Source organism: Ochlerotatus camptorhynchus, unplaced genomic scaffold, assembly GCF_037179485.1.
Source record: "Ochlerotatus camptorhynchus isolate MF236.1 unplaced genomic scaffold, CSIRO-AGI_Acam_v1.1 ptg000260l, whole genome shotgun sequence".
NCBI lineage: Eukaryota > Metazoa > Arthropoda > Insecta > Diptera > Culicidae > Ochlerotatus > Ochlerotatus camptorhynchus.
Window position 1 is genome coordinate 186,008 of NW_027040750.1, and position 27,658 is coordinate 213,665.

Below are 27,658 nucleotides of genomic sequence, written 5' to 3' on the forward strand. Positions count from 1 at the left end.
TGGAACTAATCCGTGCCAAAGCAAATCTGAGATGGCAGTCCACGAATACCTCAGATTTGCGAATTTAGCGTAGTCGTAACAACGCCGTCCTTGACGGGAACTAACAAAGTTTATACTATTTCAAACAATCGCTGATAGGAAGTTTTTTCGCCAAGTGAATGATGAAATACTCACAATGATTTCACTGTCTAAGATTTATTGCTGTCTCTAATAGCATATGTAGCAAAGCTATACATTATTTTTCTCTCGTCTCAATACCTACTTACTACCAAAAGTGGATGTGTTAATAACACAATCAATGATTAACAATTAAAAAAAAAACCCTCACTGAATTCAACCATACACAGCAGAACATACAAAATCAAATCTCTCTTTAAAATATGCCCCGACCCGTCCGCTCTAATGCTGCGACCACTGGATCGACTTGATGTCGATACCTTCCTGGACCATCTCCCACAGCGGGGACATCTCTCGGAGTCGAGTCACGTGCTTGATGCACTTTTCAGCTATGTAGTCGATTTCCTCGATGGTGGTAAACCGTCCGATGCCAAAGCGAATCGAGCTGTGAGCCAGATCTTCGTCGGCACCAATCGCACGCAGCACATACGACGGTTCCAGCGAAGCCGAAGTGCAAGCCGACCCACTCGAGAGGGCAACGTCTTTCAGCGCCATCAACAGCGATTCACCCTCAACGTATGCAAACGACAGATTGAAACATCCGGGATAAGAATGAACTGGATCGCCATTGCGGATGACTTTCGGTAGCGATGCGAAGATTTGGTCCATCAGGCGTTTCGAGAGGAACTCCATCCATTTGTGATCGTACTCCATTTCACGGCTAGCGATTTCACAGGCTTCCCCCAATCCAACGACCAGTGGAGTCGGAACGGTTCCACTTCGAATGCCACGCTCCTGGCCACCTCCGCTCTGAATGGCTTCCACACGAACTCGAGGACGAATGCGAGTTGAATGCGAGAGGCTCCCAAACATACAAACTTTGCTCTTTCATTATCACGACGTTCTTATGCATAATCTAGTGTGACGTAACGTTGGATCATGCGTAAGAACACCGTGAGAACGAAGGAGTCGACTACATTCTTTCTGCCGCACCTATAGTACCGCACACGGTTCCCGCGCTGACTGTTCCTTACTTTCTCACTCTAATCAAAATTTCCTTCGATGAGTGAGAAAACAGCACCCCGTCAACGCGAGTGAGAACGCGAGTTGCCAGATCATTGCACACAAAACCAACTTGAATTAATTCAAATCAAAAATACTAGCGAACCTGGCGGTGAGCGGCGAAAAGTGGTCTAAAATTCTATTACAGAGAACCACCTTATTTTAATTAATTTCTTCGGAGAAAGTCGTCTGTAACTTCGTTTGTGGTAGTAGTGTTACCATGTGGTACAATCCAGTAGTAGTGGTGTTGCCATGTGGTACACTTAAAAATTGCAATAGCAGGTTAGTCACCAAAGTTTTCGAGCCGCTCCGTCTGTCACTTCGTTTGTGGCATTAGTTTGGCTTAATAAATTAAATAACTAGAATTCTTTGAGTGTATTGTACCCATTGTACCAGACTTATTTCTGACAGATCAGGAATCAATTTTGACAAACACCTTCTCGAAAATAGGAAGATCAACAGCAGAGGGATTTTCGAACATCTTAATTTATTTTCAAAGTGTCAAATTTAAGTGAAAATCCACCAAATGGAACACAGCCTAAGCTCCGCTTTAGAACTTTGTATGGTAGCAAGCTGTCAATTTGTTTGATTTAAAAATCGAGATCTAATGCCGTTTTCGTTTTTGCGGTGTAGCACTGGTGTAGTGTAAGCAGGAATAAGCGCGTGTCTTTGACAGCTCAACATCATTTGTTTGTAAACAAAGGTGCATCCTATATCTACACCCTAAAATATTTCGGTGTACGGTAGTGTAGCACCGGTCTACGGCAGTGTAGCACCGGTGTAGCTACACCGCAAAAACGAAAACGACATAAGTAAATGGGATCGAAAAAAAAAATACCGCTGTGCTCAAAAAATGAAGCTCTTTCAGATGATGTATAATAACCTATATATTTTTCAAAATTAAAGAACCCAGTTGTTCAAAACAATATGTCAGGCATAACATTTGGTAACGGCACAAAAACATTTGTAAACAAACTTTCTAAGGCCCTTTACACGCGAACCAAAGCACGCCCACGCAAACCAACAACATCATCGGATAGGGGCAACTATCACCTTTCCGAAAGTGGTATTGGTTTGCGTGGGCGTATTTTGGTTCGCGTGTAAAGGGCATTAGAAAGTTTGTTCACAAATGCTTTTGTGTCGTTATCAAATGTTATGCCGGATAATTGTTGATATTCAACCGACTACCAATTAAATAGGATTAAACTATTAGAAATTTAAGACTGTAAAACTGGATGCACATTATGTCCGACCTGTTCATCATGCCCTTCCTTTCCCTATTTAATGTTGAAATAATGGTAATTTAGGTTTGAATCAGTATTAAAATATCAGCCGTGAGTCAATAATATTTTTGTAGAATATAAAACCTTGGAAAAATGTGAAACTGATGTACAAGAAGAAAAAAATAAAATCAGGGAAACATGTCAGAAGGGTATAACTCGAAATGTAAACAATGACTTTGAACGTCGATTTCTCTTGAATGACCACACACCCACGGTATCTGACTACACTGGCTCATAGAACAAACATTTCTCTGTCAGATGATTTAGGCTGTGAATCATTTGCCGAGTTAAATTTAACTCGTGGTTAAAAGTGACGTTTCGAAAGTTATTTCTTATGTTCGAAAATCCCTGTTACCGATCGATCGGTTTTCGAGCAGAACTCAACCACGGTTGTCAAAATTTAACTTCTTGTCTGTCAGAAATAACCACACTCGGATAGCAGGGTTAATCGATAACTTTCCATCTATCAAATTTTAACCAAAAGTTAAAATAATCCACCAAATTGTTCAGAGCCTTAGTTAGTTTGAGTGGGTATGTAGTCATTCGTAAGAGCAACCGTAACGGTACGCTGCTAAACTCATTTTAGCAGCCCTCATCATAGCACAGCTACCGTATTGGGGGTGCCATACGAGTAACTAAAATAGTTACCAAATTTAGCAGCGCGGGAGAAAGGTTGCTATTCATAGAAATGTCAAAATGCTCACTACCGGAACGGACTACGGCGAGTAAGTTGATAACCGCAATAGCAGCGACCTGTGTGGAGAAGAGTGACTAAACTAAAATGAGAGCACTGTGCGCTGTTAAAATAGTCGCGCAAATGACAACAACCGTTACGGTTGCTCTAAGAAACCAGAGATCCAAGTCGTTGTTTACGTTTCGAGTTAGAGCCTTTTGACATGTTTCCCCTGAAGTTACAGTAAGTAATGAAATAATAACAATACCTTAGCTCCAGTCTTGAATATACTAGGCGGCAAGAGCGAAATTGGAAAATGGGTTTTTATGAACCGTCGGGTCGTCATGGAATCTAATATTTCATATACAGGGTTCGATGCTTCTTCGATAAACTGTTTGTCTGTCACTTCAATGTTCTCCGATAAGAATTGTTCCTTCATTTTGTCATGCATGAACATATGAAACCTACAAATAAACAAGAAAAAAGAGATAATATTCCATTCACAAAACGATTATTTTCAACAGCGAGCAACGAATATCGCACACATAACCGCATTATTTACAAGAGCTACACAAGGCGTGTGCAGACTAATTTACGGCTTAATCCAAAGCAGTTCTGGTCATTCGTGAATACCAAACGAAACGAAGAGGGGCTACCAGTCGAAATTCACCTGGGTGATAGAACCGTCAGCAATTCCCTTGAGAAATGCAATCTTCTGGCAGAACATTTCAAAAGCATTTTCAATGACACTACGGCTTCGTTGTCCCAAGTTGCTGAAACGGTGAGGGACACTTCCAGTGATGCTTTCAATTTTTCGATTAGCTTGGTTACAGTAGACCTCGTCGAATCCGCTACCAAGAAGCTGAAATTTTCTAATGCTGCTGGCCCTGACGGGATCCCCTCAAGCATCCTGAAGCGATGCTGTTCAGAGCTTACAACACCGCTTTCGAAGCTGTTCAATATTTCATTACAGCAGGGGGAGTTCCCTACGCGTTGGAAATCGTCCTTCATGTTCCCGATCTACAAGAAAGGAGACAAGAGAAACGTCGAAAATTATCGAGGGATAACATCACTCAGTGCCTGCTCTAAAGTTTTCGAAATCATCATCAACGACGCATTATTCTCTAGCTGCAGAAATAACATTTCTCCTGACCAACACGGTTTTATCCCAAGAGATCCGTTTCAACAAATCTAGCTCCGTTCATTTCTTTATGTCTTCGGAGTATGGAAGCTGGAGCGCAGGTGGACGTTGTATATACAGATCTCAAGGCTGCATTCGACCGGGTTGACCACTCCATTGTAACGTGCCAGTGTGGTATTACTGCCAGCACTGATGAGACCCCCGTCTCGAAGCCTCAGGGTCGGCACACGCTCGTGATTATTCCGCGAACCAAGAAAACACTCAAAGTTCACTTAAGACAAACTCCCACTTTATTCGTTTTGACGACACTCACGTCACGGACGGTCTCCCACTTCCTTAGATGTCTACTCCTACCTTGTGCTAGCACTACTTTTCTTTTGTCTTCGGGGCCCCTTCACCTGCCACTGCCGTCGTTGTCGTTCCTCTCCTTCCTCTGGTACTGCATCACCTTCTTGGGCCAGGGGTGGATGCCTCTACCTGTCCCGTACGCCCCTCGAGTATGGTGACGGACTCGAGGTTTCAACGAACCACAAGGGTAAGTTGATTTGCCTGGATTGATGGCGCACACTGTAGCTGAGGGATCAGATTCTCGAACTGCGATTCGGTCACACTACCGGCGATTGGCGTAGTCGACTCCGGAAAAAATACGTGGAGTTCACAAATGTTACGGTAAAACCGCGAGGTCCTGGCTGTCCAATGGTATGTGGCAACTTCCTCTACAACTTTTTCAAACTTCCAACTTAGCTCACTTTAGCACTTTAGCTTTAGTTTTCACCTTCAAACTATTAATTTTTAGCTTTGACTTTCGCTATGTGACCGTAGTCTATAATGATCACCAGGCTTATGACTGTGCCTCTTGGTGGACGATGACCCCGAACCGTGACCGTTGAACCGTCGTACGTGCCACGAATTCTCCACGCAACGGCCCGATTACGCCACCCCTATGGACGTCCATTCATGACTGCACACAGCGTGCTCTGGTGGTGGCTAGTGGCATTGTTCTACAGTTTATAGGGAAGTGTCTCCTACTGGCTGCGTTCATGAGGATTCTGGGACGTTTTACCTTTTACGAACATTTAAACTTTTTCTTGGAATTTAATAACTAAATATTCGAAAACTATACGCGATTAATCTCACCAATCTTGGACGCAACGCTTACACTTGTTACACCATACTGCTAGCTAAACTTGAAAAACTCGGTGTATCCTCGGGTTTAACTCGTTGGTTCAAGTCCTATTTGACCAATCGGGAACTTTGTGTTAGAATCGGATCAGAGCAATCGGACTATTTTACATGACCCGGTGTTCCTCAAGGTAGCAACTTGGGACCATTGCTATTCTCGATTTTTGTGATTGAGACCGAAGTGATCCTCCCAATTGGTTGCCGATCGTTCTACGCGGATGAAACTATCTCACGTTGAATGTACAAAAATGTAATATTATATCATTTCATCGCCAGCTGAAACCAGTGGCATTCAACTATACGATAAATCACCAACTTCTGCAACGTGTAGACAATGTTCGTGACCTAGGAATCACGCTGGACTGCGCCTTAACATTCAAGCTTCATTACTCGGGCATCGTTGCGAAAGCTAACAGGCAACTCGGGTTCATTTTCAAGATCGCTGACGAGTTTCGCGATCCTGCCTGTCTAAAAGCTCTATACTGCTCTCTAGTGCGATCGATCTTGGAATTCAGCTCGGTAGTATGGTGCCCGTATCAAGCGAGGATTGAATCTGATCAAAGGAAATTTGTTCGGTATGCCTTTCGTCACCTTCCTTGGAATGACCCTGTGAACCTTCCGCCGTACGAAGATTGTTGTCAACTCCTGGGTCTTGAAACACTAGAACAAAGGCGGACGATTAGTCAGGCCGTATTCGCAGCGAAAGTACTTATTGGTGATATCGACTTTCCAGGAATCTTGGCTGAATTCGAAATCTACGCACCCGAACGAGTTCTTCGGTCGAGGAGTTTCCTGCATCTTGGACCTCGTGCTGCGAACTACAGCTTGCATGACGCAATACGGTTCATGTCTGGGCGTTTCAACGAGTTTTACGAGTTTTTCGACTTCAACTATGCAGTGGAAACCTTTCGTCACCGTATTCAACGCAGACTTCTGAGAAGGTGAGTAGCTGTCCATTTAATGTACACGTGAAGGATTGTGCTACCTGTTTATTTTTTGTTTCCGGTTCAACTGCATGACGAGGACTTCTACCTGTTTCATTTCATAGTAGGATAACTTTTTTATGCTATACACTTGATTAATGTTCGTTGTAATTGTATTGTATTATTGTGATTCATGTATTTCGAAAAGATATGGGGTTTTTACGCCTTTTCTAGACTTTTCCCCATCATGCTTCATCTAGACACGTTAAGTCCGATGAAGAAAAACAAAATAAATAAATAAATAAAATGTACTGCGAAGTACAGATTCAGCTTAATATTCATTCACAGGCAAATAGACGTATTCTTTCTTTCGTTTGTTTATAAAAATTGTCACGGAATTTAGTAGCAACACCTTGTGAGCTGAAATGCATGAAAAATAGAATGCATGATTACTATAAAACTGAACAACATTGCGTGTGCGATAAATGGCTTCAGATAGCCTAAACAGTAAAAATATATGAGAATTAATGATGACGGAATTGGGTTCTTTAAGGGTATTGACACAAACGAAGTGACAGACGACTAACTGGCGAAGAAATCCATTAAAATAATGTGGTTCACTGTAATAGAATTTTCTTGGAAGCTTGTGCCATCATCCACCAGATGGGTTAGTTTTTTTGTTTTGATTTAAACAAAGTTGATTTTGTGTACAATGATTCTTTGACAGTGCGCAAAGAGTGTATCATTTTGTCATTTTTTTTATGCATTTCAGTTTTGAGTAGAGTGAAAGAGATAGAACCAAAACATTCTAATACATTTGGTGAAAATGCTAGTATAATCCAGTAGTAGTGTTGCCATGTGGTACAATCCAGTAGTAGTGGTGTTGCCATGTGGTACACTGAAAAATTGAAATAGCAGGTTAGTCACCAAAGTTTTCGAGCCGCTCCGTCTGTCACTTCGTTTGTGGTATTGAGGTAAATGCATATTCGTAATCTTCATTAAAAATGGAACCCAAACCCAAAATTTCATCAATTTTGGCACACTGGAACTATTTTAAACACGGACAGAAAATTGTTTGCATTGAACCAAAAAAAAACTTTATTTGTATTTGAACAAACAATTCCGGTTGAAATTATATTGCATTTTATTGTTTCGATAATATTTATTCAAATAAATTCAAAATAAGATTCTTTTTGTTTTAATAAGCCACTCTTCAACTGCAACTATTGTAAAAATAACAATATTCTTTTATCAAGCCAACAATAGTTAATTTTAATTTAACATTTATTTGTTGTGTCAATTCCCCGGGCCATGAATGCAAAAATAACTACCAACCATTCCCTCGTGAAAAAATGTAAACAATAACAAAAAAATTCTCGTTTGATTCAGCTCTAGAGGTAAGTAAGTATGCTGCTGTTGCAAAATATAAACAGTTTTTCTTTTTTTCCGTCGATCTTATTTTCAGTACTGAGTACCAATGCTCCCGACGCCAGGAAGGCCGCTCCCACACCTGGACCCTACCTATCGACCCATCAACCCATGAACCGAAGAGATTTTATGCCTCAGAAAGTTTTTTTTTAATTCAATTGTAATTCTGTTGGTAACAAATAGAAAACAAAACATAAAAATAATCGCAAATTATTAAAAATTGAATCAATAAACATGTTTTTATTTCTACTGCGTATATTTTTAGGCTTAATAAAATAAATAAGATTGAATCAACAAGAAATCTCTTTACAAAACAAACATATTTTTGTTGTTGACCCAGCTGCCAAATTTGACAGCTTACGTCAAAACCATAAAAGCTCTTGTAAATTCGAAAAGATTTTCTTATTGATTTAACAATCCATGGGTTTTTAAAAACAAAGATACTGGATTGTTGAAATAATAATGATTTCATTTTGCAGCCAAAACAAAATGAAATTCTTATTAAATTTACGTCAAATATTATTACGTTTAAAATATTTTTTCTGTGTGAATAAGAACGATTACATTTGCAAAAATCACCTTATTAGCGCCCCTCGGTGTCACTTTGTATGGGAGCGAGCTGTCAGTTTGTCAGTTTAGTGTCAAACAGTGAAGTTATTATTTTGCTTTAAATCTTGATTTAAAAATCGAGATGAAAGTGTGTGGGTTCGAAAAAAATATCGCTGTGCTCAGAAAACGAAGCTTTTTCAGATGATATATAAAAACCGATATATTTTTCAAAATTTAAGAACCCAATTGGTAATCTACACTGATAAATTGAACTATTCTCATTTTGCTTGAAATTTAATTAATTAATATCGAATGATTAAAAATTATTCCTCTAAAAAATAAGCATCTGATATTAATCCCAGTTTAATCATGGTTCATTAGATTATCTTTTTGACGTAGAACTACGTCTTTGTCGACTATACTGGGGTGCAAATCAAAAAATATGTGTGGTGAAGGAGTGTTAGATTTTGAACGCTTGTAACTTTGTCATTTATAGATGAAATTTAAATCCAAATACGCCAATCGAGATAGGATATTACATTACAAACCTGCTGAAATGAATATTTTTCCATTTTTTTTTGTAATTAAGCTTTTTAAAATGTACAAATGATAATTTTATCACTGTCTTTATGAAATAAGCCTGTTTCCCAAACCCAGTCATCATAAACGAATACCACTTCACGTTGCACAGCATTCTGCATGAACCTGAAAAGATATAAATCAGCGCTGCTCTCCTGCCTCTGCTCATTACCGCTTCGAACGGCGTGGCACTAGGTCCTGCAGCAAGCAGGACCAAGTCAGCTGCCAAAGCTGGATCACGGCGTGTCCACCACAATGAGGAATGAGACTTGAAAAAACATGCATGTAAAACTCCCTCCCCCTTAGCAACCTTTTCCCTCCTTAACATAACCCGAAAAAGACATGGACTTTGACGATCATTTTTTTCCGGGAAATAAATTTTAAGCAAACCACAATTATGTATAAACAATTAAGCAGGAGACATACACTCGATGAATTACCAACAACTGACTGTAAAACATATCTGGTACCTCTATATATGCAATTATATTAACATCCAAAGTCCATCCTTTTTTACATATTCTGCACAAAAGAAACTTTTTGCTCCGCCCTTTTCATAAAAAACGGCGGGAAATCCTATCAGGTTCGGTTGCACATCGTTCTGCTTGAACCTGAAAAGATATAAAACAGCGCTGCTGTCGTGCTTTTGCTCATCATTCTCTGCTTGAACGTCAAGCAGTTGAGTTCGGTCTTTGCTCGCTTTGTCGAGTTGTTCGATAAATCTATAGTTTGTTACAAACGTTTGCAGATATACTGCACGTCGCGTCGTCAGTAGTGTCGGTCGCATCGCGTGATGGGAAGACAGCGCTCTCGGAGCCGACTTCGTGAACAAGCGGAGAAGAAGAACAGTGGTGAGGGTAGCTCGGTACCTACCTCAAATAGGTACGCTACTCTGCCCACCGATGTTGGAAATACCAACCCAGTCCCGGTGAAGCGGACGAAAAAGAGGAAGAAGAACCAAGGTCAGTCCGATGGTACGAGCGGACGCGACGATGTTACCGCGACGAACGCCAGCGACATCGGTGATTTCGGCGACGCCGTCGAAACCGAGAATTCTGCCGGCCCGAGTGCGGCGAAAATCAAGCTTCCTCCACTGGTGGTGAAGGTAGTGCCACTCAAGACGCTCATTGGCGATTTCGCATCGCTGGGCATCGCAGCTGAGTACAAGATCAGCAGGATCGGCACTAAGGTGATGCTCCGGACGAAAGCGGAATACGAAATCGCAGTCAAATTCCTGAAGGATTCCAATGCGGAATACTTCACGCACGACATCCCCGGTGAAAAGCCCTTCAAGGTAGTCATCAGGGGTCTACCGGATGTTGATCCCAAGGCGATCGAAGAAGAACTCAAGGACCGGTACAAGCTGGCCCCAATCGCTGTCTTTCGGATGACGAGGCGAGACGAAAACGTGAAGACGTACCCGGATTGTCTTTTCCTGGTGCACTTCCAGAAGGGAACGGTGACGCTGAATGCGCTGCAGGCTATCCGCTCAATCTACTCCATAATCGTACGATGGGAGCCATACCGTGGAGGCCATCGCGATGTGACCCAGTGCCAACGATGTCTGAACTTTGGACACGGCACTCGCAACTGCAACATCAAGCCACGCTGTAGCAACTGCCCTCAAGAACACGCCACTTCCAACTGCCCTGCGGATGGAGCCGTGGCGTTAAAATGCGCCAACTGTGGTGGTGCTCATCAAGGTTCCGACAGACAGTGCTCCAAACGCGAGGACTTCAAACGCATCCGAAAACAGGCGGCAACTAACAACCAACCAGGACGCAAGAAGGACAAAGTCCCGGCATTTCGGACGGAGGATTTCCCGCCCCTTCGTGCTCCTCAGCAAAGGCAAGTGAATTCGCGGGTGGATTCCGCTCAAGCAACTTCCGGTGATTCTGCTGGCCAAAGCTCTCCATCCCCCCCTGGATTCTGGAGACAACCAACAGCGCAAAACAACAACCCCGATCTGTTCTCAGCGGATGAACTGATGGAAATCTTCGTCAACATGTCCGGTGCTCTTCGTAAGTGCCGCAATAAGCCCGAACAGATCCAAGTGCTCGGTAAGTTCATCATCCAGTATGGCGTCTAAACCGCTAAGTATCGTCACCTGGAATGCTTGCTCTGTAAGAGCAAAAGAGATTGAGCTTGCCGACTTCCTCCGCAAGCACAGCATCGACGTGGGCCTTCTAACCGAGACCCATCTAAAGTCCGGTGACAGCTTCTGGTTGCCTGACCACAACATTATCCGGCTTGATCGCACCAGCTCCAGGGGGGGTGGTGTTGCGGTCGTCGTCAAGAAAGGAATAAAATACCACACTCTGTCCCATATCCGCACCACTATCATCGAGGCCCTTGGTGTGGAGGTGGAGTCGTCGACTGGATACGTCCAGTTCATCGCCGTCTACTGCCCTCGACAGTGTGCCGCCAGCAGTGGACTAGCGGCTAAATTCAAGAAGGACCTGTCCACCATCACCCGTACCGGTTCCCGCTTCGTAGTTGGAGGAGATCTGAATGCTCGCCATGAGGCCTGGCGGAACTACCAGCAGAACCAGAACGGTCGTCTCCTGTTCGACCACTCACAGCATGGGTTGTACTCCGTTTGGTTTTCGGATGAGCCAACATTTATCTCACCGGCGGGCAACCCATCGACGCTAGACCTGTTCCTGACAAATATCGGCTTGTCCAAGCCGGTAGCCTTGAACGAACTCAGTTCCGACCACCAACCGGTGGTGTCTGAGCTGGGCTGCAACGTGGCTTCTGCTTCAAGCCTGCGCAAGGACTATCATCGCGTAAACTGGGCCCAGTTTGGACGCGTGGTAGACAGGCACATCATCGACAACCCGCCACTTGACACCGTGGAGGACATCGACCGAGCGTTGGAGGGACTCCACCAAGCCATAACCGTGGCTGACGAGGCGTGCATCCGACGAGTTCCTGTGAGGGGTAAGTTTATTGCTATTGATTCCCACACCCAACTCTTAATTCGCCTGAGAAATGTTCGTAGACGCCAGTTTCAGAGGACTGGAGATCAAGCGATGAAACGTGAAATGGCCGATCTGAACAAGGAGATTGCTTCCAGAATGGTCTCACTCCGGAACGAAAGTTTCGGGCGGCTTGTCCAGAATCTGGACGACCGCTCCAGACCATTCTGGAAAGTTGCCAAGGTCTTAAAGACGCACCCTAAACCCATTCCGCCACTAAAAGATGAAAATGATGACGATCGGCTCATAATCACCCCTCAGGAGAAAGCAAATGCGATTGGTGAGCATATTGCCAAATCGCACTTGCTTGGCTCCAACATCCAAAGTCCGCTCGAAGTTCAGGTTGAGCAATGCGTACTCAACTTTGATTCCTCCCCTTGTGCCATCCCTCCGGAGGATAGAATCACAGTGGAACAGATTTGCTCAGCGCTGAAATGCACCAAAAACATGAAGGCCCCCGGGTTTGATGGAATATTCAACCTAGTGTTGAAAAATCTCAGCATGAAGGTTCACTCTCTGCTGGCTGCTGTCTTCAACAGATGCTTGGAACTGCACTACTTTCCAAGTATCTGGAAGACAGCGAAAATCATACCTATCCGCAAACCCGGGAAGGACCCAACGCTAGCTTCAAGCTACAGACCAATCAGCCTCCTTTCAGCGCTGAGCAAATTGTTCGAGAAACTCATTCTCAATTGTTTGCTCAAGTTTGTCGAGGAAAATAACATTCTCCTTCCGGAACAGGTTGGGTTCAGAAAGGGGCACTCCACCAATCACCAGCTAGTGCGGGTGATGAATAACATCCGAAGTAACAAAGCTGTATCCAAGTCCACAGCCATGGCATTGTTAGACGTTGAGAAAGCGTTTGATAATGTCTGGCACAATGGGCTTGTATACAAGCTTTGTAACTTCAACTTTCCATTACATCTGGTTAAAATCACCCGTAGCTACCTCCAGCAAAGGTCGTTTAAGGTATCGTTGAATGGTTGTCTTTCCGACACGTTTTCCATCCCAGCAGGAGTCCCGCAAGGCAGTCTGCTGGGCCCCTTGCTTTACAGCCTTTACACTTCCGACATTCCTCCCCTCGGCGACGGTTGCGTGTTTTTCCTGTTCGCAGATGATACCGCAATAGCCGTCAAAGGAAGGATGCCTCGCGAAATAACGAACAAACTTCAACGATGCCTTAACGCCTTTGCTGATTATGCCACCACGTGGAAAATCAAAATCAATGCTTCCAAAACACAAACAATCATGTTCCTCCATCGGCAATCACCCAAACTAAAACCGGCTCCCTCTTGTACTGTAATCATGGATGGCACAAGGGTTGAGTGGTCCGCCGAAGTAACCTATCTCGGGATGTTGTTTGACGAAAAGCTCCTATTCCGCTCGCATGTGGAGAAAACCGTAGTCAAGTGTTCCGCCTTGGTTAGGAGTCTGTATCCGCTGATTTGCCGCAGATCCCGCCTCTCAAGGGTGAACAAACTGGCCGTCTACAAACAAATCATAGCACCTGCGATCCTCTACGCAGCTCCGGTGTGGGAATCATGTGCACAGACTCACAGGAACAAAATTCAGGTCGCTCAGAATAGAGTGCTGAGGATGGTTCTTGATCGTCCTTTCGACACTAGAATAACAAATTTACATGAAGAGGCAGGCATTGCCAAAATAGATTCCAAAATTAACGAAATTAAGACTAAATTTGCACAAAAATGTAATTTATCAGAACATGCTTTGATAAGCAATTTGTATATAGTAGGTTAGGTGTATATAGTAGTTGTAGATTAGTTGTAGTTGTAAATAGTAGTTATAAGTAGACTCCTTTTTCCAATTCAAATCATACCAATCCCACCAAGGTGGTCATACTTTAAAATAGGCCTGATAGGACTAGAAACTGTAAATAATAATTAAAATCTCACTGTACTAAAGTTGAAAAGACGCATCTGTGTCACTTGAAAAAATTCATACATGTAAACCACACAAACACAAGAAATAAAGACCATTTAACTGCAAAAACTGCTTTTGCTCATTGTCGCTTCGGACGGCGTGGCACTTGGTCCTGCAGCAAGCAGGACCAAGTCAGCGGCTAAAGGTGGATCACGGCGTGACCACAATGAAGAATGCGATACAATGAGGAAAAGCAATGTATCCTCCCCCCTTCACAACAACCTCTCTCCCCTCCTCAACAACCTCTCCCCCCCTCAACAAACTTCCCCCCCCCCCCTAAAAAACTTCTCCCCTCCAACAATAACCCGAAAAAGACATGGACTTTGACGATCACTTTTTTCCGGGAAATAAATTTTAACCAAACCACAATTATTAGTAAAAACAGAAGTTTTTCCCTTAATTTCTTCCCACACCAAAACTTTCAAATTTGAGAAAAAATTGCTTGAAAGACATATTCGATGATATTAAGTTGGTGAATTACACACAACTGACGGTAAAACATATCTGGTACCTCTATACATGAAATTATATTAACATCCAAAGTCCATCCTTTTTTCCATATTCTGCACAAAAGAAACGTTCTGCCCCGCCCCTATACATAATAAAATGGCGGGAAATCCTGTCAGTTGCGGGGCTTAGAAAGTATGTTTTGTGCAGAATATGTAAAAAAGGAGGGATCTCTATCATATATCATGCATCATAGATAGAGATAGATAGGTTCTACGTCATACTGCGGTCGGACACAACCCTTTAATTTTTTTGAATAAATTTTAATCATTTTTGATTCTATTTTAATAATTTTTGATTTAATTTTAATCTTTTTTGATTATATATCAGTTTTGAAAAAGAATAAAATTTAATATTGAAAAGATTATTTCGAATTTAATCATACATGACCACTGCCGAAGTAATCATGGCTCGGACTCAATAAGGTGAGCACGGTAACCAGCGTAAACACATAAATGAGTATAAAAATACAAATTTTTTATATTTATATGCAACTGTCAAAAAATGTGTAAACTTGGGGATCTTTAAATGTGTAAAAAATACACATTTTAAGAATGTAGTTCCAGTAAAAAAATGTGTATTTTTATACTCATTAATGGGTAAAAAAATACTTCAAACTTTGCTGCATCCTGCCTTGTTTACGCACGTAATTTGTATATACACTGGAGTCGCTTTTTACGTGGGTGATACGTCCCGCGTAAAAAAAAACCACGTAAAAAAAACCGCGTAAATTCCGGAATCCGCGTAAATTCCGAAATCCGCGTAAAAAAAACCACGTAAAAAAAGACCGTGTAAAAAAAACCGCGTAAAAAGCGACTCTGGTGTACAATGATAAACCGCGTAAATTCTGATATCCGCGTAAAAAAAAACCAAAATCCGCGTAAAAAAAAACCGCGTAAATTCCGGAATCCGCGTAAAAAACCGCGTAAATTCCGATATCCGCGTAAAAAAAACCGCGTAAAAAAAAAACGTGTAAAAAAAACCACGTAAAAAGCGACTCCAGTGTATGTCAGTGAAGTACAACAGGAAAATGAAAGAACTACGAAAATATTATTGTATTCGAGCAATCTTTATTTAATCTTTGACACAAATAAGAAAATTACGAAGTTAATAAAAAACCATGCGCACCCATTATATTTAAGTTCTAGAAATGATTACTTTTTACACATGTTTCTGTAAAAACCGTTCTTGAAAAATGTGTAAAAAATACACTTCTATTGACGTTTGCTGGGTTTACACATTTTATGAGTAGGCCCATTTTTTCTCGAAATGTGTGAAATATTACACATTAATGTGTTTACGCTGGTTACCGTGAGCGGGAATCTGCATACTTTTTAAGCTTTTTTGATTTAATTTATCTTTGAGTGTATCTCAATAAACATACACACTTAAGGTGTTTCGCTGTGAGATACTTATTCTCGTAACCACTTTGAAGCTTTAAGTGCACAAATATCAGCTTCTACGACACGTATACCATTAAAACTGTTACTCCACGTTTGCTGCACTGCAGCATACATGAAGTAGCAATTTCTGGTAAAATGAAGCACTGATTTCCGAGATTTGTATAATTGGAAATTCAAAGTGGAACTGGAAGTATAGCCTACTTGGCGGCCAATTGTGGACTCTACAAGGAATCACCTTAAAAAATTCCACATATTGTTATTGACGAATTTCCATGTAAAATTCCACATGATTTTCATGTGACCACACTTAAACAGAGTCCACTCAGAAGTACACATGAAATTTATGTTTCAACTAAATAGTATAAAGCTAAAAGCTATAGAATAACTATAGCTTTTATGTGTACACATATTAAGTATGTATCCGACACATCGATATCATTTGTTGATCACATTGCAAAAATTCATGTGTGAGACACATAAAAACAATCTTTGAAATTTTCTCAGTGCATGTATTGCTTTATATGATACAATGCTTTGAGAAGTGTTAGAGAACGGTTGTGTGTTTTTGCTCCGCTGCGTGCTTTTATTTTTTCAGAGCTCGGGCTGGCGTGTAGTTTTTTGGTGCTCGCATTTGAATAGCTTTTGTGTCCCGGGCGCGATAATTTGATTTAGAATCGTTTGTGCTGATGTTTGTCCTGATGTTGCTTAGGTGCCTGGTGTCCTCTCGCTTTGTTGCCGGTATGACTCGACCGCGCTGATCTATTATTAGGTTCTACGATGTGCATTGCTTTTGTGCACAAAGTGACTTGAAAAAGAAAAGTGATGGGTATTTGGCTATTGTGCGGTTGGAATCGCTTAAGGAGGGATTGTTTAAAAATTAAAAATAAGCATCAGGAATGCGCTCCCGGATACATTTATTTGGTGAGTACGTTACAGGTGAAGATTTTTCTATTACATTTCTCGATTGCATTTTCGAGGGGACGTGTCTGCTTTTGTGGACAGTGCATTTTTCTGGTGTGGCTCACCCGCGCGTACTGTGCCGCTATCAGGTAGGGGAAATTTCCCCTATCTGATGGTGGTGTTGACATGCGTGGGCGGGATGCTGGTTGCACCGGATTGGGGATCGGATGCATTGTTTGTGGGAGCGGATGCGTCCCTTCGGGGGAGTAATAGAGATTTATTTTCATCGTTCCCGTTTGTCAGAGAAAAGGACGAAAATATGATTTTTTTTTTCAAGTTGAAGCTTGATTCGATAAGAAAATAAATGTCACGATCGAACATGCAAGCTTGGCACTTGACCGATTAGTTTTTGTTGTGTTGTTAGGTGTGCCCTTAACATGATCATGAGAACCGTGGTTGAAGACTGACGGTAGTCACGGCGGATCGTGGTGGGTTTGGTGGGTTTGGTGGTTTTGACGACGAAATATGAAAGAGAAAACAGTCGTTTTAAAACGCAATAGAATTAGGTCGAGATAGCTTAAAAGATGTGTAATTTGTGTACGCTGGTAAAATCGGCAAGCGTGAAGAAAGGGGCACGGTAGCCCAATTATGCGAAAGTTTTATGGATTCTGTTCCCGTCTTATGTAAAGACCAAATCGAAACAAAGAACGTCGCGTAAAAGTAGAATTTAATGAAAGCATAAGCGCTGTTTTGTAGCTTTTTTGTCTCTAGGTTTAAAAGATCATCGGTAGTAGAGGTTTATCCTTGTGTAAAGGGCACCACCGTGAAGTTTGAGTTTGAATAAATCACATGTCCTATATTATTATAATATACTCAATGATAAATATTTAAAACAGGATCAGAACATAACTGGAAGAAGCAACGTAACATCATTTGATTTTCTCTAGTGTATGTTTAAACGTTTATATGACGAACATATTGCTTGGTACGTGGTACATCTTTACTACGGTGGAAGTGATTCGTATATTTTGCTTTCTTTTCCGGCTTAGGTTCAAATAGCTAAATCTATTAATCTAGACTGAATACTTTCAGCCCATCGATAGTGGAATAGCGTAGGATCCACATTGTAAAGATTCCCTATTTTCAGCTTTTCTACAGGCTGGAGTTGTTGTTTGAACAATTTAGTTTATGAATTTAATTCATTTGTATCTGTGGGGCGACCCCGGCGTAGTGGTTAACATACATGCCTCTCACGCCAATGTCACGAGTTCAAATCTCACCCCCGGACAAGTCACGAATGACCCAAGAGTGTTCAAGTGACTATAATAAAAAAAAAAATTTATCTGTATAACAATTATTCACAAGCATTCTTCCAGGTTAATTCAAGAATAGTTTGATGATGATAAATCTTCCTAATATTCACATTACAGTTATGACCCGATCCTGTCAGCCTCTCCGCGCATCAAACTGTTATTTTTCAGTAACTCCACATAATTGTGATTTCATATCTTCCTCCTTCAAGATGGATGTTTAAGATACACATTAGACCTGTTCATTTAAAACGAAATGTTAGGAATGCAATGGGTAAACCGTGATTAGTGTTCGTCATGTTAATTTGAACTTCTGTGCAAATTTTCAGCAAAATCGGTGATGATTTAGAGGTGCTTCAAGTTAATTTTATGTTTTTAAGGTAATTTACGGCTTATAATATTTGTATCTCGAGACTGAAACAACGAAAACTGCTGTAACAACTTTCATAGCAAAGCTTAATGTGTTATCTATCAACTTTGTAACCAAAAGTTGATTATTCAAAGTGATTTTATTGAAGTGTGACTTAGTTTCATGCTCGAAGATATCTTAAAAAGTGAAGAATTTTAAAGTATTTGTTCTACGAATTTTAACCCATATGATATAAACATGTGTAGTCTACGGCATAATGTTTCTCATATTGTTCTAGAAATTTCGTTCAAACATAGTTTTCGTGTATATTTCATAGATTGAGAGATAAAAATCAGCAAATAGGCCGTTATAGCTAAAATTCGCAAGATAACAGAGCCAATAACAGTTCAATTAGATTGACAGAACATAGTTGTACTGCTTTTCAATGACGACCGATGACTGTTTCATTGATGTATGATATTTTTCATAAACATGAATCCTCAGTAGACGTGTTTTTTTATCAAATGCAAGTGTCACTCGAGCCATAACAGCAATTTATAAAATAACGAACATTTTGAATGGCTCGAGTGACACTTGCCTTTGATAAAAAACACGTGTACTGAGGATTCATATTTATGAAAAAATCATATATCAATGAAACAGTCATCGGTCGTCTTTTTTTTAAACTATTTCGTTTATTTACTAGGTTTAGTCGTGTGTGACACTTTGTGGAGCCAAAATCAGTAATGTTTGATTTACATTTTAAATAGCAGTATCTCTAGGTTAGTATTGGGTACCAATTACTCGTGGCGGGCTCGAGGTTAATGGGTAACAATTTCGGTTGAAAGGATCTAGGTAGGAAACTGGTTTCTGAAGCCTCCTTCAGATACTACTCTCGGACGGTTGACTAAATCCTGGCTGGGCAGGGGCAAGTAGCACAAGAACAGGAGAATAATACGACTGAGACACAATTGGCGTTGACGGCGACTCTGTAGCTCTTTACTCCTATGAGAAAATCCATAAGCAAACGTCAGACTGTGCGTGAAACATGGCGAACTTTGTACTATCCATTCACTCCACCGAAAATTCTCATAAGAAACTGTCTATATTTGCTGGAAGAGAAAATTTTTCGACGGTGCCGTCAACGCGAATGGCGGGAAATTGTTTGGAAAGGAGGGGATGGTCACGTCAAACTCTAACATCAGACAAACAAAGGAATTCACGGAAAACCGAGTTTATGCATTGATGAATATTTTTTAACCACTTTTGGGAGCTTGTTCGAGCTGTCATAGAGTGGTTGAAATTTATAGCAAAAAAGTGTATACAATTTAGACATTTCCAGAGAAAACCATTTTGCAACATAAGTGTCTAAATTATATTCACTAGTGGCTGAAAAAAAACTTGGCAACAATTATTTTCCGAAACCGCAGCGGCCATCATTCATCAACTTTTCGCAGGTAGATAGATTGTTTATAGTATTATTATAATATACATACCTACAATTTAAAAATAACTTATAATTTTGTTTTCATTTCCAGAGTGCGCTGAGAACTCCAAGAAAAAGTCATCATCGTCGAGTGAGAATCAGGAATTGCGGCTTCCATCGCAATCAAGTGCCGGAACGAAAATAAAGTTTTCTTCCGATTCTGTTTCCGACTTTGGAAACAGGACATAATGTGCGGGATCAGGCCAAAGAGATGGCCGATGATAATAGTAAGTATATCTAACACGGTACATTGTTTTGTTATTTTAAAACTTTTGATTCCCATTACAGAGGGCTTCAAACGGCAGCACAACGATCCGGATCGAGTTCGCCGGGCAACGGAACGGGAAGGTCGACGAAAGGATCGCGAAAAGAAAGAAACATCCGATTCCGGATTGTGCGAAGGTTTCCGTGATCGGACTACACTGCTTTGTACGCAATTAAGATAGATTCCGCCAGGAGCAGCATGTTCCCAACATTGAATCACCATCAATGGCAGAAACAACACCACCACACCAGAGTATCCTCCTGACCATTGGCGACATGAACAGCCTCGCGAATCACATGATGGATTCTGCGTTGAAACCAAGGGGGCCAGCCGGCAGCAGAAGTACGGAGTATTCCCTGGTCCCCGTGTACAAGGTCACTAAGGCGGTGGACCAAACAGCAACACGAACCAGAATCAAGAAATAAACCGTTACTTTTTATTGGATTTTATTCGATTGTTATTTACAATAATATATGTTTCAAATAAACGAAATCAGCCATTTAAATTCCTTCCAGTGTATACAATTTAACCACTTTTGAGAAAAAACGTCTTTATTCATTAATGATTAAAATTTAATCACTTTCGAGAAAAACGTGTTTATTCATCCGATGAGTAAACAGCGTTTATTCATTTTATGAATATGTGCGGGTTTTCTCGAAACTGGTTAAAGTTTAAACATTAATGCATACTTTTTTCTTAGCGTGTTCGTAGATCGCTTGCATGTATAGGGAAGCTCACGTGTTCCCAATACATCTCATGATTCATGTACCCAACGGCCAGTTCACTTTTACCTACTTTTGACTAGTTTGTCTCCTTTTCTCCTTCTAATGTTGTCAAAAACGGATGAGCAAAACCACCCAACAGGGGTAGTAAAGTGTGTGAACCCAACATTGAGTATAATCATATTTACCTACTGTTGGGTACAACTAACTTACTTTTGGTTAAAAATCTAGTGGAAAATTCAATACAAACTGCACACAAGTAAATGAAAATAACTTATTACTTACCCACTTTACCTTCTTTTGGGTTCCTGCACTATAGTGCCGAGATGGGTAATTTTGGGTATTTTTTTTTTCTAACCAGCGTAAACACATAAATGAGTAAAAAAATACACATCTGCTGAACGTTCGGTAGTCTGTTCGGTTCAAAGAGGAATAACCGAGCTGTCGTTAGTTCTTATTGTTACCCACAATCTGTCAAAGTTACCGAAAATCTCGGTTGACGAAAAATAAATTTAAGCAGAAATAACCGAACGTCGGTTTACTCAAGGATTACCGAACGCTGTCAAACGAACCGACCCGTCTATTGTAATTACGGAATTTGGTTTTCTTGGGTAGCGCTCGGTTTGTACTTCACATTTGGATTAAGGATACGTTGCTTAGAATTTTCATAAAAATAAAACCAGTTTTGTAAAAGAAATGTATGAAATATATTTATTTAATTTGTTTTGGGATGAAAATTCTCAGTTTCTGCCTCAAGGTACCCTGATACGTGCCGTACTATTTCGTCACAAAGCTTAATAAAATCATTGATTTTTGTGTAAGGTGAACCTACGTCATATGTAATGCGGCAGATGCTAATATTGATTATTTTTATTAACTCTTCCGAATCTATACTTGATTCGAGTTTAGTTTATGCCGTTTCAGTGACTAAAAACTTACGTAACGCGAGTTACAGCGTGGAAAAGTACAGTCAAAACGAGCACACGCGAGAAAAAATGGCTGACTAGTTTTAGACTCAGCTTCGAGAACCGAGTTTTCGGTTAAAATTTCCGTCATGAAGTTGAGCACAAGTGGAACGTTTGACAGTTAAGCGTTTGACGTTTAACACGTTTTAGCGAATATTCGGTTCAATTTACCAAGTTTCTCAGTTTTCACGTACCTAATTCGTAAATGTCGATACTTTACCGTACTTTTAGGTTCAGTCTTCATTTCTATCGGTCAAATTTATACTATTTTACCGAAATTCGGGTCTGATTCGATAAATACGCCTGAAAAAAATGTTTTTAAACAATTTATTCAGTTTCTCGTTGGTAACCGAAGAGGTTCGGTAGAAAATTAAACCGAGTTCGGTATTATTTTCTAAGTGTGTACACATTTTTTATATTTATTTATATTTGCAGCTGCCAAAAAATGTGTAAATTTGGAGATAAATAAATACACATTTTAAGAACCAGTCATAAAATGTGTATTTTTATACTCATTAATGGGTAAAAAAAACTTCTGCTTCGTTGATGGACGCCATTTGCCTAAGCGAATTTTAACAGAAAAATGGATAAACTACGGTCCAAACTGTAACAGAGCAACGGTGGACAAGCTAGAGGATAAGTGATTTATATTATTTTCATAGCTAAGCCCTAGAAAAATAATCATTATTAAAGTTTTCATTTTCCGGTGTCCGGATTATTATTAAATAATGATTGATCTTATTTTATCATTGACACAAATAAGAAAACTCCGATATTAAAAAAAAAAAAACCATGCGTCCTTATCATATTTAATTTCTTTGAATGATTACTTTTTACACATTTTGCAGTAAAAACCATTCTTGAAAAATGTGTAAAAAATACACATCTATTGACGTTTGATGGGTTTACACATTTTATGAGTAGACCCCTTTTTTCACGAAATATGTGAAATTTTACACATTAATGTGTTTACGCTGGTTACCGTGTACTGCAATGAAACGCTCACTTGACGTCCTCCATTCAGCGGATGTTTTTTTGACGTAGAACTACGTCTTTGTCGACTATACTGGGGTGCAAATCAAAAAATATGTGTGGTGAAATAGTGTTAGGTTTTGAACGCCTGTAACTTTGTCTAACTGTAGATTAAATTAAAATCAAAGTACGCCAATCGATAGGATATTAAATTACAAATCTGCTGAAATATATTTTCTCCAATTTCCCATAAAACAAACTTTTTTAAAAATGTACAAATGATAATTTAATCACTGTTTTCATGAAATTACCGTTTTTCCCAAACCCAGTCATCATAATCGAGTACCACTTGGTTGCATATCATTCTGCTTGAACCTGAAAAGATATAAAACAGCGCTGTTGTCATGCCTTTGCTCATTACCGCTTCGAACGGCGTGGCACTTCATTCTGCATTCTGAAGTGAGCAGGAGCAAGTCAGCGGTTAGAGGTGGATCACGGCATGATCACCTTGACAACCAGCGATGGGGTGGAAGGAGACTTGGGTCCCGTTCAACTAAGGGGCTGTTCATTAACAACGTAGACAGTTTAGAGGGGGGGCAATAATCCCTAAAAACTGTATACGTGTTAATGAACAGCCCCTAATACGAAACGTGGAAAAGTTATTTATGCAAAATATACCCCCCCCCCTCCCAAACATGGACTTTGACGACCATTTTTTTTGGGAAATAATTGTTAAGCAAACTACAATTAAATAAAAATAGAAAGTTTAATTCCGTTAATTTTTTACTCGTTTACTACCACTGCTCGAGAGCTTCTAATTTCAGGAAAAAAAATCGCTCACGATATGTTGATGTTATTCTGTTGGTGATTTATCACCAACTGACTGTAAATCATACCTGGTACCTCTTTATATGCAATTAGATTAACATCCGAAGTCCATCCTTTATTACATATTCTGCACAAAAGATACTTTCTGCTCCGCCTCATTCATAAAACAAAAGGGCGGGAAATCCTGTCAGGGGCGAGGCTTTGAAAGTATTTTTTGTGCAGAATATGTAAAAACAGGAGGGATGTTGGAAGTTAACCTGTATACGAGCTTTTGCTCTGACTTTGAAATTTAATTACTGAATCCCCCCAATTTTCAATTAATGTTGTTCTAAGCGAGGTTCTAAGCACCTACTTATTGAAAGCCAAACGTTTGATTTGAGAAAAGTCACAGTATTCAATTTTGCAACATTTTACGAACACACTGTAAAGTACATAATGATTATGCATGATAATTTTGTCAGAATTGTCCTCCAAATTGGTATGTATGATTGTTTTACTCCTTCCTCCTCTACTTCGCTGACATATGAACCAACATTTTGTTCAATTTTGAAAGTACCGTCTTCTGATAGGAAATACAACTGCTTGATGCGTTATCATAAAATGAAACCTTCACTCTCTTCTCTGCTTCAGAGCCCTAATTTAAAACTAATGATGGAGCTACTAAAATAAGCGCATTTTTTTGGGAATTGTTTTATTTTACAACATGCATGGTGTTTTTGTGTACTATACTGAGGTGCAAATCAACAAAGAATGTGTGACAAAATAGCTCAACATTGATCAACCCAATGTAGTTATGTAGGGAAAATTCTGTCAATTGTTAACCATTACATTAAATTTAAACACATTATCTTATACGTAATATGAACGGTGGTCTGATTATGCTAACATGAATTGTCGCGAGTTTTGAACCATAACCGAAACATTGAAATACCTGAAAAAAAATAATAATATAAAGCATAATAGTCAAAAATGCATGACATACACCATTTTTGCATAGTTCTGCGTCATACTGCGATCGTGTCCGAGGTCGTGTCTAGGACACAACCCTTTAATTTTTTTTTCACAAAATGGATATGAAATTGAGCAGCAGCAATAAAACAACAAGAACATAAATCGACGTCACCGACACCGACGGATAGAATAAAAAGAAGGAAAAACATCGCACTCTTTCGATCTCATGCTCTGCTCTTCTACATGCATTTAGGTATATGTTTGCGTAAGTTTATGGGAACTATAGATACTTTAGATTCCATAGATAAGCGGAGGCACAAAAAGTTGTTTTGGCAACCATGAAAAATAAATGATCTTACTGGCATCCGTGAAAAAAGTTCATGCCATGATAGAGCTCTTCGTTGTGCAGTTTTGTTTTGTTTCGTGCGCAAAATTTCAAAATGAAGTGCAAAGCAAATCTTTGCAACAATGAACCGAGGAATGGTTTGCTTTATCTTCCGTTCTTCCGTTGTCCGCGAAATAAATCGGAATGTGGAGTGTGGAAAGCGTTTGGTGCTCAAAATATTACAATACTTCTCCCTCAAACAACACCATGATGACGTCATGCTCGTTTGGTTACACTAACTGACAGTTCGTTTGGCTACATTTTACGTTGCCTCCGCTTATCTATGGAAGCTATCCCGCATAAGCGCGAATCATAAATTGACCTTACCGATAATGGTTATAAATTGTTTATAATCCCTGCTAAACTTCAACTGAAATGGTTATGGAACTTTACATGAACGTTTAATGATAAAGTTTTAACCTTAAGTATTATAGTTTTTTGGAAGTGGACCTTACCAATAATGGGTTGTTAAGAACCATTACCATTCAAAATTCTTGTTTTCTCCATACATTTTCGGAAAGAAAACTATATTAGAACGTTTTAACTTATGGTTTGAGAACATTAATGGTAATGGTTATGGTAACCAGTAAAGTTCATGAATGGTTTTGTAACATCGATGAACTTTATGTGGAATATATCGCGAATTGGTTGCCTCTAAATTACTGATTACCAATTCACGATATATTTCACGTAAAGTTGAGCGATAATACAAAACCATTAATGGACCTTACTGACTACCATAACCATAACCATTAATGTTCTCAAACCATAAGTAAAAACGTTCTAATATAGTTCTCTTTCCGAAAATGTATGGAGAAAACAAGAATTTTGAATGGTAATGGTTCTTAACAACCCATTATTTGTAAGGTCCGCTTCCAAAAAACCATAATACATAAGGTTAAAACTTTATCACACAAACGTTCATGTAAAGTTCCATAACCATTTCAGTTGAAGGGATTATAAACAATTTATAACCATTATCGGTAAGGTCATGTGATGGTTCGCGTTTATGCGGGATAGCAAGCGGTGAACACTCGTGTTTATTTCAGTTACCGTGGGGACGTAATTTGTGATTAGACCCGGTCCTTTTAAAATTGTATCATTATTTATATACGGTTCTTATATTTGAAATGACGCTTCACATTCATCTACTGATGGCCGATTTTCATTCGGATAATCGATTAGTCGATAAACGAACCGAACAGTAAAATATTTGTTATCGGTTATATCATGCCGATATAAGCATTAACTTCAGCAAAGGATCATCGCCGATCGTTTCAAACAAGTTTTGCACTCTCATTGATGAAAAAATGACAGCACAGCGAACAAAAAATAATCGATTAACAAGAGTAATTAAAAATGGGACATCTCTGATTTTGGTGTGATTTTTTTGATAAAAAAGTGCGCAAAATTTCATCTCTGCCGAGGGGGCAACAACACCACAAAATTACCTTGCATACTGGGGGTATTCATTGGATGAAAGGAACCGTGAAAGAGGACACTAAAATTGAAAGTTTTTCTTCCGACAGTTTCATCTTAGTATTCATCTTTGGCTATAGTATCTATAATGGGAACCAATGCAAAATGGTCTTCATTATTATTATTATTTTTTCCTTGATTTGTTTTCCGTCGATCTTGTTTTCCATGCTCCCACACCTGGACCCTACACTAAGAAAATTTCAAAGATTGTTTTCATGTGTCCCACACATGATTTTTTGCAATGTGATCAACAAATTATATCTTTGTGTCGGACACATACTTAATATAAGTACACATAAAAGCTATGTGTGACCACACATACTATTCATTTGAGACATAAATTTCATGTGTACTTCTGAGTGGATTCTGTTTATATGTGGTCACATGAAAATCATGTGGAATTTCACATGGAAATTCGTCAATAAAAATGTGTGGAATTTTTTGAGTGTACCTATCGACCCATCAACTCATGAACCGGGGACCAACGGCTTTACTTCCCTTCCGAAGGAAGGCGTGATTAGAGATGTTATGCCTCAGAACATCCCGGCGGTGCCGACTGGGATTGAACCCAGGCCTGCTGGGGTGAGAGGTTATCACGCTTACCCCTACACCACCGGCACTGCTGAAATTATCATCATTTCCACCACACAATTTTTTCGATTGAATTTCACTGATTTTTCACATTTGACGATACACGTGATAGACGTGCTAGCACAAACGAAGTGACAGACGACTTACTGGCGAAGAAATCCATTAAAATAATGTGGTTCACTGTAATATAATTTTCTTGGAAGATCGACGGAAAACAAATCAAAGGAAAAAAAATAGTTAATTTTAATTTAGCATTTATTTGTTGTGTCCGTTCCCCGGGCCATGAATGCAAAAATAACTACCAACCATTCCCTCGTTCCCGGACAAAAATGTAAACAATAACACAATAACAATGTTCTCGTTTGATTCAGCTCTTTTCCGCGTTCGACGTAAATATTATTTTTAACAGTGAATTTCGGGAAATATGTGCAAGATTTCCAAAAATCTTGAGACTTGAGGTAAGTAGTATCACAGAGGTAACTCTAAGACCAGAAGGTCTCGAATCAGTCCGCATCGTGCTCTCTTGCCGTGCGGATCTGTTTGCTTTTTTCAAAAAGGGAGTGTTACTACTACCTAAAGCTACAACAAATTTAAACAGCACTTTTCAGTGCTAAACCTATAAAATTTCTACCTTGTTCAACTCTTATTCCTCTTCGATCCTTGTTTGGATCCTACACGAGGTAATC

At 39.9% G+C, this 27,658-nt stretch overlaps 1 protein-coding gene and 1 long non-coding RNA gene across 2 annotated transcripts in view; one reads left to right on the forward strand and one right to left on the reverse strand.

Annotated features, from left to right (window-relative positions):
* The window catches only part of St4 (Sulfotransferase 4), a 156,918-nt gene that overhangs the window by 60,850 nt on the left and 68,410 nt on the right, over positions 1–27,658 (reverse strand). Inside the window, exon 4 of the mRNA XM_065226759.1 lies at positions 3,404–3,599. Within this exon, the coding sequence (XP_065082831.1) occupies positions 3,404–3,599 (196 nt within the window). The remainder of the gene's footprint in view (positions 1–3,403; positions 3,600–27,658) is intronic.
* LOC135705171 (uncharacterized) lies at positions 19,565–20,508 on the forward strand. The gene is made up of 3 exons (XR_010517826.1): positions 19,565–19,785; positions 19,867–20,041; positions 20,103–20,508. It is a non-coding gene; the product is annotated as an uncharacterized LOC135705171 (long non-coding RNA).